General features: G+C 44.0%; 1 protein-coding gene across 2 annotated transcripts in view; it reads right to left on the bottom strand.

Moving 5' to 3' along the window:
* The window catches only part of prkcea (protein kinase C, epsilon a), a 75,122-nt gene extending 63,170 nt beyond the window's left edge, over window positions 1-11,952 (bottom strand). For both annotated transcript variants that reach the window (XM_066663432.1, XM_066663431.1), the window contains exon 1: window positions 11,013-11,952. In XM_066663432.1, coding sequence (XP_066519529.1) covers window positions 11,013-11,360 — 348 coding nt within the window. In that variant the 5' untranslated portion in view covers window positions 11,361-11,952. The remainder of the gene's footprint in view (window positions 1-11,012) is intronic.
* Window positions 11,953-12,302: the final 350 nt, after the last annotated feature.

The following is a 12,302-nucleotide window of genomic DNA, read 5'->3' on the forward strand; positions in this document are numbered from 1 at the left end:
ACTACTCAAATCCAGAATAAGTTACTAACTCTATCTTCAATTCCATAAGCCAAAAAGACACGGCTTTGCTCTTTCAGTAAAAATGGAAACATTTAAAAATCATTAAAATAATTATGCACTCTTTTCTGTTTTTGACAAGCTATACTCTCACTGCTTTTGTATGATTTTCTGACACAGGACATTTGTGTCCTGAATATGTACAGAAACACACGGGTGGCTGTGTGTGTATCTGTGTGTGAGAATATCCTGTGTGTGAAAGGGGTGCTGTGAGGCACTGGGCCTGGTTTCAGGCTCCTGCAGAGCTGATGATGGCAATGATGAAGATGGTGGGAGTGCCTGGATCTTCCACATGGTCATAATGCAGCACAGCACGAGTGCAACGCTGCAAGAGCAATGCGAGAAGTGGGTCAATGACGAGTCCTTGCTTCACTTTTGCTTCCTACTTACTACACAACTGCTCTCATCCCTCGACAATGAGATTTGAGATGTAATATTTTGTTTGTTTCAACAAGAGGAAGAAGAGAAAAGGAAAAGGAAAGTAAACAAAGGAGAAATTATAGAACACTGGACACTTGAAGGATCTTTGGCATCATTAAAATGTTCTTTGCGTTGTGAAGGGGTTACTCAGACTGATAATGGTTCTATACGGTTCCTCTATAGCACATTCACCACCAATCTGAGTAAACCCTTCACAACACAAAGACCCCTTCAATCATGGAAAGGGCTCTTTAAGCGCTTGTGGTTCTATATAGAATCATTCATTTTCATAAAAGAGTGCAACTTTCATGATGAAGGGAATAGAAATGCACTTGAGCTTTTATGAACAAACCTTCATAAACATAAAAAAAGCTTATTATGACTAGTGTCAGTCATCATAACACCTCATAGAACAAAAATAACTAAAGCAGCTTTGGGGGCCACTGCCACGTACTGAAATAAATCTTTATAAATGTTGGTACTGATTCACTTCAGTTGTTCAAAAGGCTTAACTTCTTGAATACCTGTTTTTTTATGATTGCAACTATACGTATAGGTGATGCAAAGGAAAAGGCCTCACTTGAATGAAACAATGATAAAGTCACAGGTGAATCTGACTGAAGAGTGGATGTGAGAGCTGACATACCTGCTGGGTCCCTGTGACTGTCTGTCTGTCTGCACTTGTGTGTTGTTGTTCTTTTGGACTTGTTTGTATGAGTGTGTGTGTTTATGAATATAATTGGGTCATGCAGACAGTCATGCAGCTCAAGTGTTTTTATTGGAGGATGCGAGCACTCATGTGTCACCCCTATTGTTCGTCTCACTGAGCTCCATGAGTCCTGAGCCACAGAACAGCAGCATAAGCAACATTGGCTTTACCACTGGCACACACCCACACTCAGCGGGAAAGCTGCTCAATGGCTAAACTAATAAAAAGGTCAAAGCACACACCTAGCCCTAACCTTTTAACTCACACTTACAATCACGAAACGCATGAAGAATCATTTTTACAAGCAATTCAAGTGAGTGATATTAACTATTGAGAAGATAACAGTTTGACATCACATGATCAATAATAAGTATTATTAGTATTATTAATTTATTGTAGAATAATATTATAAAAAGGTGCAATTTGTAGAAAAATAGCTGGACTCTGATTTCTAAACTATAGAGGCCATGTGTTCAAAACAAATATATGCACACACTCACGCATATGGACACTTTTGAGTCACCGATCCACCAACCAATGTGTGTTTTTGGACAGTGGGAGAAAACCAGAGCACCCAGAGGAAACCCACGCAGACACAGGGAGAACACACCACACTCCTCACAGACAGTCACCCGGAGGAAACCCACGCAGACACAGGGAGAACACACCACACTCCTCACAGACAGTCACCTGGAGGAAACCCACGCAGACACAGGGAGAACACACCACACTCCTCACAGACAGTCACCTGGAGGAAACCCACGCAGACACAGGGAGAACACACCACACTCCTCACAGTCAGTCACCTGGAGGAAACCCACGCAGACACAGGGAGAACACACCACACACCTCACAGACAGTCACCTGGAGGAAACCCACGCAGACACAGGGATAACACACCAAACTCCTCACAGACAGTCACCCGGAGGAAACCCATGCTGACCCAGGGAGAACACACCAAACTCCTCACAGACAGTCACCCCGGAGCAGGAATTGGACCCACAACCTCCAGGTCCCTGGAGCTGTGTGACAGCAACACTATCTGCTGCGCCATTTACTTTTCATGAAGACCAGTTAATCTTCACATACTGAGACATTTTATATGTTCATATCTTTCTCTTCTGAGACTTGTTCATTTTAAACTCTCAGCTACATGTGCACTGTCCCTAAATGTGCAGATTGTTATTCTACTAGTGCTGAGTTCACTGCTTTTCAGTGTCTGTTGGAAGGGCACTGCATCCTCACGAGACAATGTCACACTCCAATATTGGATTAACCCCCACCACTGAAAGCAACACGTACAAATGAACTGGAGAAAAAATAATACAACTTTAGATCATTATCTTATTTGCCTTGTTTGTAACTCTCCAATACATCTGATATATATTTTCTCGTATTAATAGCAGTGATAATAAATATGCCTAATACTTGTAGAAAACAAAAACTACCTTCCACTATGAGACACTGCAACACTCCAAAGACAACAAACAGACACAATGGCACACATGGTGGAATGGTATGAAAAGAGAATAATGCAAAGGAAATGAGGAGAGGAACTATGGAGGACAGCAGTAGTAAACCGACGAAAATACCTCAACAGTTAAGCAGATGTGGCCTCCCAGCGAGTCACTTCCTATCACTAATTACTGCTGCTGGACGGCCACTCGGGCCTCCCTCATCCATCAGGGAGCACAGAGACACAGCAGACACCTCCACAGACAGCTACACCCTTCATATGTGCCAGTTAAAATCACTGTTCTTCTAAAAGAGTGTTGAGCTTCCTACGTATTCTGCATTTCTATGAAGGCTGCAGTGGTACATTGGCAATGTAGATGATGTATGTTTACAAAATAGCACTCTATAACGCTGTATAATGGTTCTACGTTACACAGAGTTAGTGTCACATGTTGAAATGCACTACAGGAAGTGTTGGGGGCAGTGTAGTTTCTATTATTTTGCTGCATTTAACCTCAAATATTTACAGAGCCAGTGCTGTGGAATCCTTCTTAACCCTTCTATGGGGATTTACACATTTTGTTGTATAAATTGCAGCCTCAGAGGGCATGACCACAACTGAAGGGAGAATTCAAACGGAAACAATTATGTCTGTGCTATTTGGAAATCAGCAGCCATGAGCTAAGGCATTTTAACTGTTTCTTCAGGGGGACGTAATATAACCATTTCAACAAGTTAATTTCTATGGGGTCTTAATGGAACATCTGTGGCTTTGGTCAAAACACCACAAGGACCAAAATCCAAAGCACCATTCTAACCCTGTCTAATGCTACGTTTCACATTACAAGCATCAATAAAGGAACACTAGGTTGTATTTTTAACCGTAGAATTGCAGCATTAAAATCATTGTGATGCTTCACTGACCTGTAATAGTGAGAGTAGAGCCTCTGTTATTTCTACTCCAGGATCTCCCAACACTCCAATTTTTCACTTGGTTCCCTTTGTTCACTTTTCTTATCTTCCCCATATTTCTGTGCTCATTTTGTTTTACTTGGTTTAACATCATGTTTGCTCCTTCACATAAACGTGGGTCCAGTGCTGTGATTGGAGATGCTCAGATTAGGAGCCTTTATCAGAACAGACTTTTATCCCATTTTTTCTCATTTAGGTAGAAAAACAAAAACAACCCTAACAGGGGGCGGCACGGTGGCGCAGCAGGTAGTGTCACAGTCGCACGGCTCCAGGGGCCTGGAGGTTGTGGTATTAGGTACCACTTCCGGTGACTGTCTGTGAGAAGTTTGGTGTGTTGTCCACGTGGGTTTCCTCCACATTGGTAGGTGGACTGGTGACTTAAAGGTGTCCCTAGGTGTGAGTGAATGGGTGAGTGTGTGTCACCCTGTGAAGAACTGGCACCCACTCCAGGGTGTGTTCCCGCCTTGTGCCCAGTGATTCAGCATAGGCTCTGGACCCACAGTGACCCTGAACTGGATAAGCGGTTATGAACCCTGACAGGGTGGTTTTATTTAACCGTTTATAGGTTGGTAGGATCCAGATACCCAAACTGCTATGGAAGTCAAAGTGCCTAAAATTATGTTTCACCATGAAAGAAAGTTTTCATAGGGTCAGAAGTATGAATGATGGCAAAACAATAAAATCACACAAGGCATAAAAGTTTGATTCGTCCATTAATTATAGAAGTAACTGTTACTTGCATCTAGAGAAGACACATCTCTATCAACAGGTTTTGACAGGTTTTCCCCAAAGGGAAGAAATAATGATCACAAACTAATTCTTCACTAAGTGAAGTGCTTTAATTAAAAATAGTTGGATATGTGGCAATACCGGCTGATTTTCATGTGCGATCCAAAGTGATATTGCATCAATCTCTAATTTCAAATCTAAATTCTGAGATTAAAACCTCAGCTTGTGGGTGGGGTGGGGGGAAGTATGTGCACAGATTCTTCTCCTGCACAGGCAAGTGAGGACACTTATGATACTTAGCAAACGCACTGGTCCCGCTCTACACGACTCGGTTCACTTAAAGGTTGTCGCTTTTCCACTGGCACAGCTCCCACGCGAAATGGAGCCACCATTTAGTACCTACTCGTACCATATTTGGCCAGTGGAGAAGCAAAAGAACTGTGGTGAGCTGAGTAGAGTCGTGTAGGTTTCATGCAATGGAAAAGGACCATTATTAACACCCAGCTCTAACAAATGCTACTTTAGCAAGACAGTAACATGCGTTTCCGTGGCAACAATGCGCCAAGGAGGAAGGAGGGGGTTTGAAGTATCCACCTCGGCTGGCCCTATTTGTACAGAGGGTCACAGAGAGGTGGCCTGTGAAGTGCAGGCAACGCTTCTAGGCAGAAACGTGTTAAAGTATTCTGAGTGCAATCAATCACGGTAAAACAAGACTCTAGGTAATGGAAGAGCATTAGACAAACAGGCCGTCATATCTAATGCCATCATCTGGAGCTAAAGCAGCATCTAGACTCAAATGCTGTGTAAGCACGTTAATGGAAACCTAGAGTTTATTTCCATGACTAATGAGATAATGACCATTACATTTTTTTGGTTATTTGGAAAATCTTATAAAAAAATAGTAGATATTTGAAAATGAAAATACACAGGAAGGAAGCTTATGAGAAAGAGGGGTGAGAGAGGTAAATGGACAGCAGACTAAGGACAATACTAGGAAGGAGAGAGAACCAAACAAAGAAATAAAGTGAGTGGGTGGCAGTGCTGAAAAATGGGCGATCCCACTTTACCACACGAGCTCAGCCAGTAGGAGCATCTCCTTCACACATACGCATGCAAACGCACAAAAACACACAAAGTCTGTACTAAAAGGCTGGTAAGTGAATGAACAAACAGCCCTACAAATAGGGACCTCTCAGTGCTGGAAAAATGGAACGCAAGGCATAGCAAGCCTGTGCACTGGCCGTGGTGGCCGTGGAGTGAGAGCTTGAGCACTCCAGAAAGTGCCTGATGGAAGGCCTGTGAATTATTTAAGTTCTTCCTGCCTCACATGACAAAGACAGGAGGCCAAGTCTTGCTGCTGTCTGAGACACATCCACAAAGACATGGCACCCGGCTCCAATTACCCCCCTGGCTGGACTCGCCAGAGACAGCCAACATGTGCTGCTTATAACCCATTCAGCACCAAGCCTGAGTGAGACAAAGCATGGCACTCTAATGCATGCGTTTGGAGAGAGAGAAAAAAGCACCCAATCTGAGAAGAGTCCGACCCACATGCTGCTCTACATCAAGTGTGGAAATCCCTGTGATATTGCAACATGCATTGTGTATACATCAGTCTTTATTGTAGGTCTGAACAAAACCAACAGTGAAGTAGTAAATAAATAGATATGACACAACACTAACTACTTCTTTCTGAGAAAACTCTCTATACTTTCTGTACATAACATTCATTCATTCATTATCTGAAACCGCTTATCCAGTTCAGAGTCACGGTGGGTCCAAAGCCTACCTGGAATCATTGGGCGCAAGGCAGGAATACACCCTGGAGGGAGTGCCAGTCCTTCACAGGGCAACACACACACACACACATTCACTCACACACCTACGGACACTTTTAAGTCGCCAGTCCACCTACCAACGTGTGTTTTTGGACTGTGGGAGGAAACTGGAGCACCCGGAGGAAACCCACACGGACACGGGGAGAACACACCACACTCCTCACAGACAGTCACCCGGAGTGGGAATCGAACCCACAACCTCCAGGCCCCTGGAGCTGTGTGACTGCGACACTACCTGCTACACCACCATGCCGCCCTGTACATAACAATATATATATATATATATATATATATATATATATATATATATTTTTTTTTTTTTATTGATTGATCAGGAACAATGCACATTAAACAACATTCCAGTTTCCACATCAATGTAAATGCACCAGAGTTAGCTAAAAAGCTCCTTTTCATCTGTAGTTCATAGGCAGGTGATCATTAAATCATTCATTATCTATAGCCTTCTTCACTGGGCGCAAGGCGGTAACACACCATGGAGGGGTGCCAGTCCTTCACAGAGAGACACACACTCACATGTTCACTCCCACCAATAGGCTGCCAATCCACCTACCAACATTTGGACCATGGGAGGAAAATGGAGCACCTGGAGGAAACCCACACGAACACAGAGAAAACACACAAAACTCCTCACCGACAGTCACCTGGAGGATCCTGGAGTTGTGTAACAGCGACACTACCATTTGTGCCACCGTGTAGCCCGGCAGGTGATTAATAATTAAATATTCTTGTTTGTACCATGATAGTATGTGTTAGCATATGTTGATCATGCTGTGCATCTGTCATTATCTCACATGAAATGCCCTACACGTGTCAGTTTCAGGTGAGTATATAAACTACGAACTTCAACATTACAATAATGATGACTACAGAGAATCATACAAACTGTACACAGCTCAACCCACTGACAGCTGCCTCCTGAAACACAGGGTTTAAATGGCCCTGTAAAAATCTGAGTCAACAAGCTGGAGACAAAAGGGAAAAAAAAGAAAGTCCAGTAACCAACAAAAAATTCTACAGGGGTGTTATTGTACTCAGACTAGAAAAACAGAGTTTATGAAACCGTAACCGGGATCACGGAGCATTAGTCTATTTTTTTAAGCATGTTTACCTGATACCTGAAGTTTAAAAAGAGTTATTTTGTTGGTAAATTTACTTCTACCACATGCCCAAGGCTCATGCCTCTGTCTAGCCACTGTCTGATGCCATTGTTGGTGAAAGTCTTTCAACATCATGATTTTCAGCCTCAACGTATGCTTGGTTTTAAAAGGCAGAAGAAAACCTACCCCAAGTAGACTACAGGACATTGCTTAAACTTTAGCGGATTGAGTGGAACATGTAATCAGTCGCATGTGTAATATGTTCACTCACTTTTTATGCAATCTTCCCTCAAATGCATACGCATGAGAAAGAGAAGAACACTGTATGCTTCTCTATACACACTGCCCATAAACACAGTTGTGATTGTAATATACAGAGAGAGTGGGTCTGATTCACCCCTGAAAATGATGTAAAGGTTTGGTCTCTCTTAAGAGAATAAAAGTCAACCTAGTGATGAGTTGATTGATAACAAGTCTTATATCCATTTTAACCTTCTACTGCTTAAAAGGAAATCATGTTTTTATGGTGATTTTACAACAGTAAAATTAAATTTGACCTCTGCATTTAACCCATCCAGGGCAGTGAACACACTCACACCTGATTAGGGCAGTGAACACACACACCCCAAGCAGTGGGCAAACGCACTTTGGGGGTTAGGTACCCTGCTCAATGGCTCTTCCAGTCTCAAGACCATTTCTCTAACCATTAGGCCATCCCAGTAAACAAGGAACGTCCCTGGACGTTCAAAATGGATCTAAACGTAGTCTGTCAGTCAAGGACATATTTTAAATGTCAATGGATGTCCAAAATCCATCTTAATAAGTTAATAAGTTAGTTAAGTGGTGACCAATCAATAACGTCAGTGGACGTCCAAAATACGTCTAATAGTCGTCTTTTCAGTGTCTGTGTTTGGACGTCTTTTCAACTTTCATTTTCAACCTTAAGAGAACGTTGATTAGACGGCAGTCATTACGTTATTTCAACGTTGAATCAACGGCTAATTGTTTACTGGGATGGCTGCCCCTTAAAGTTCTTTATACATGATATTTACACACAGTATCCACAACCTGAGCATTACTTTAATTAATGTTTGGTCAAATTTGTAAAACACTGGTTGACTAAGAACACTGATAAAGCATATGATGGTTAATGTAATAATGCAAATTCAGTTTTTATCTTATTCCCCAGGACTAACTTTAAATGATTGTAATACTGTATTTTAACAGCAGCGACCTGTACTAGGTGCAACAGTACCCACATGTGGGAGTGTCTATGCTTTGTTCCTCCCTGCAGCTTCGTGAGGACTCTCACTCTTGAGCAATATCTGTAGACGTCTAGCCACATGCACCACTGGCCAAATGTATGGGCGTACTGGCCCACCACCGCCAACACTGTTTATCCTGGCTACAGAGAACTGGGCTCTAGTCCTTGTAGCTGAGTTAGCTGACTAAATCTGACAAGCACCGCTACTTTGACAGACTGGTTTTTGCTGTCTCGCTGTTTCTGATCCACCAAATATGCTTAAGAAATTCTATGCTTAAATATGCTTAATGCTTTACCTTGAGCACTCTCTTCTGTCAGCCTGCACAAGCCAGTCTCAAAGTGGTACTGATAATTACGTTATCCAGCAATGACAAACAGGGCACAGTAACAGGGCTCATGTGATCTACTGTTTGAAGTGTGTTTTAAACAGACGTTAATGTACACACTCGGTCATGCAAGGAAACACACAAGGCCCTATGAGAAACAGCCTTGAGAACATGTAAGAAAGAGCCACAGGCAGCGAGGGAGATGCTGGGCAAGTTGCTTCAAAGAGAGATGTGTTAGTGGACAGGAACAATGGGGGGAGTGCAGAGATGAAATTGATTTCCTCCCTTCGTTCTCTCTCTTGACACATTTGCAGAGCAAGCTGCCAACGCAGAGAGGGGGAAGCCTTACCAATACGGAAACATGATCGATACATTCTGACCTTTCTCTGGGAGCCTAATGTGAGAACACGAGAGCTCTCCTCACTGTAGCCCCTCGGCTAGGGCTCGGATTATATAACGCCGCCGCGGCTCGCCGTTCCACGCAAATGTGGCAAATCTCACATTTATTATTTCTTTTCTATTGCAGACAGGAATAAAACTGTAGCCCGTGATTCAGCAGATCACTATTCAGCGTCTTGTCTCAGCACCAGTGCTGTACTATGATAATCTGATGTACCAAGTAACACGTTAGTAAAAGCAGAGGCCTGTTCTGTATTTTCTATATTTTAATCTTAAAAAGCAAGCATTTAAAAGGCCTTATCACATATGACGTAAACAGCGCTCTGTGTGCCGAGGACAGAAGCTCAGATAATTTGTCCTTTTTCTGTGCTCAGCAGGCCCTCGCCCATTTTTGCCATAAGGGCACACTCCAAGTGAGTGTGAGTGGCAAGCTGCCATATTTGTAATCAGATCAACGCTACATGGAAGCCTGGCTGAGATTATATCTAGGAATGGTTTGAACAGAGTGTGCTGTCTTTCCATCTTTTCCATTCGCATGTTCTAGGCAAGACACCTTCAGTCCAGCCTTAGTCCACCTGCTCCTGCACCAGTCACATCATTAGCTAATTACCTTGTAGTGAGACTCTGGATTAAACCTCAGAGCTGTTAGGCCATAGGTCTGACATGTTAATTACACTGTTAAAAATAAAGCTATCTAACAAGTGTCTGACTTCCATCTTAAAAAATAATAATAATAAAAAAACAATACAGAACTAATGCGCTGTTTAAATGATGGTGATACCCACACACATGCAGCTCAGTTACAAAATGGCTCTCTGACGAGCTGGTTACTGGAAGGTGCTCTAGGGACATGTGGTTCCGCTATGGCCCCAAAAAACCTTTTCTTGCATCTTTATTTATACCCTAGCCTTGTTTAGCAGCTCCATCAGCAGGGCAGTTTATGCTAGAAACCTGATTCAGATGAACATACCTGGTGCACCTCCAGAGGAACGTGATCATTTGCTGATAATTGGCTGATGATGTGAGTCATACACGGGAAAAAGAGTGATGTGCGGTGCAGGTGGACATTACTGGAGATAGGGAACACTTGTCGACACTGTGCAGCAGCTTGAAATCAATGCTAGTGACAAATCCAGCATAAAAGCAGGCCTTGTTTACATTCAGATGGACAGACATGTCACCTATGCGTATGAGTCTGCAAACAGCTGTTTAATGTGACAGAAATCTGTGAATATCGCTCTGAGTGCATGATATGTTGTAAACCAGGGGAAAACCCACTGTGGTATTGTTATTCTCTCTCTTTCTCTCTCTCTCTCTCTCTCTCTCTACATATATATATATATACACACACACACACAAAAGTGTGGGCATCTCTGGTTTTTTATATTTTGATCCTCAACAGAGGACACACTCCTGCGCATTTAACAGCAATATAATTTTTTAAATAATCAGTGTCTGGAAAATAAGGCATTAAATGTGGCCAGCTGAAAAGTTATAGCATATTTGCATTGTGTATATATATTTTTGGCTTATTAATCCATGTCAAGGGGCGAAATGAATGGAAAGTCTGCACTAAACATTCAATGCCTGAAATCTGCTCCCTGTGGAGGATTCGTCACAGCCAACCACCACCAAGCCCACGTCTTTCACTCACTGACGGCAGACCTCTCTCTCTCTCTCTCTCTCTCTCTCTCCTTCTGCGGTTCTCTGGCTTTTAAAACATACCCAGTCCTCGAAGTGGCGGCTGCCGTTCTGCAGAAGGTCCTCGAACTGGATGGTGCAGTTGGCCACGAAGTCGTCGTAGCCGATGGGCGCGTCGTGGAAGACGGACAGCTCGATCTTCTTGCCATCGTAGACCTCGGTGACGAACTCGTCGTTCCATGCGGGGCTGTTAGTCTTCTGCTTGGTGGAGGTCTGGCCCACGCGCCAGTCGTCCACGTTGAGGGCGATGTATGTGTCCAGCAGGAAGCCCTGCGTGCGCGCGCCTACGGCGTGTCGCAGCGACCACGCCGTGGGTTTCAGGTCCAGCGCTTCGCACACCTTGATCTTCAGCAAGCCGTTGAACACCACCATGATGAGGCGCGCGAGCAAACGCAACCGGTTGCACCCAGAGGAAGAAAGAAAAAAAAAGAAACAAACAAAAAAACAAGAGCGAGGTTCAATCCGACGGTTCACTTCGGTGTAGCATCACGGCCGCATCGCGCAGCTGTGTGCAGCAATGCATTCAGGGCATGGGGTACATTTCGCGCATTTCGTGCATTCGCAGAGGATGCTGCTCTAATTGCCCTGATTCTCCTCTGCGTCTACGACACGCACGAGACTGGCACACACCGAGTGCACGCTACAAGCCAAGCTCGAGCCAAAACAGACAAAAGAAAACCAACAAGAAAAAAAAACTGTCCGTATCCTGCTTGTTTTTGTTTGCGTTATTTTTCGAGGTCCGCCGTTGACCGCTGACAGAAATCCCCCGGTCTCCTCTGGAACAAACAGCTGAGGATACGGCGCGCGCGTCAACGTCAAATAAACACTGCCGTACGAAACGAAACCCAAGCGTGTGAACGTTAAAAAAAAAGAATCACGACGCTCCCAGTCGCGAGGGTTACAGTACAGAGGAAATAGTCCGAGCGTGAAGGTCTTCCAGTGGGCGGTGTGTGTGTGTGTGTGTGTGTGAGTGGGGGATTCAGTGCGCAGTCATCAGGGTAGTTCTCCTCTTCTTCTCTGTGGCATACTGCTGGCAGCCCTCGGTCGTCCACTGCTGTGTGTTTGTATGGCTCGTGTGTGTCTGGGGGTGTGTGTGTGTTAGTGATGGCAGGAGTGTCCGCGCCGTTCGAGCCGCCCGTGTCTGCGCGCGCAGAGGGCTGGAGCTGCTCTCGCTTCCTGCAGCCTTCCACCCTCTCCCCCTTATTCTACCCATCCCCTCCCCTCCCTCTATTTCCCTCCTCCCCTTCATTCTCTCCGGCTCAATCTCAAATGCCTCCCTACTCACTAGATAGTGCACCATATGAGCAATAAAAG

This window comes from Hoplias malabaricus, chromosome 3, assembly GCF_029633855.1.
Source record: "Hoplias malabaricus isolate fHopMal1 chromosome 3, fHopMal1.hap1, whole genome shotgun sequence".
In the NCBI taxonomy this organism is placed as follows: Eukaryota; Metazoa; Chordata; class Actinopteri; order Characiformes; family Erythrinidae; genus Hoplias; species Hoplias malabaricus.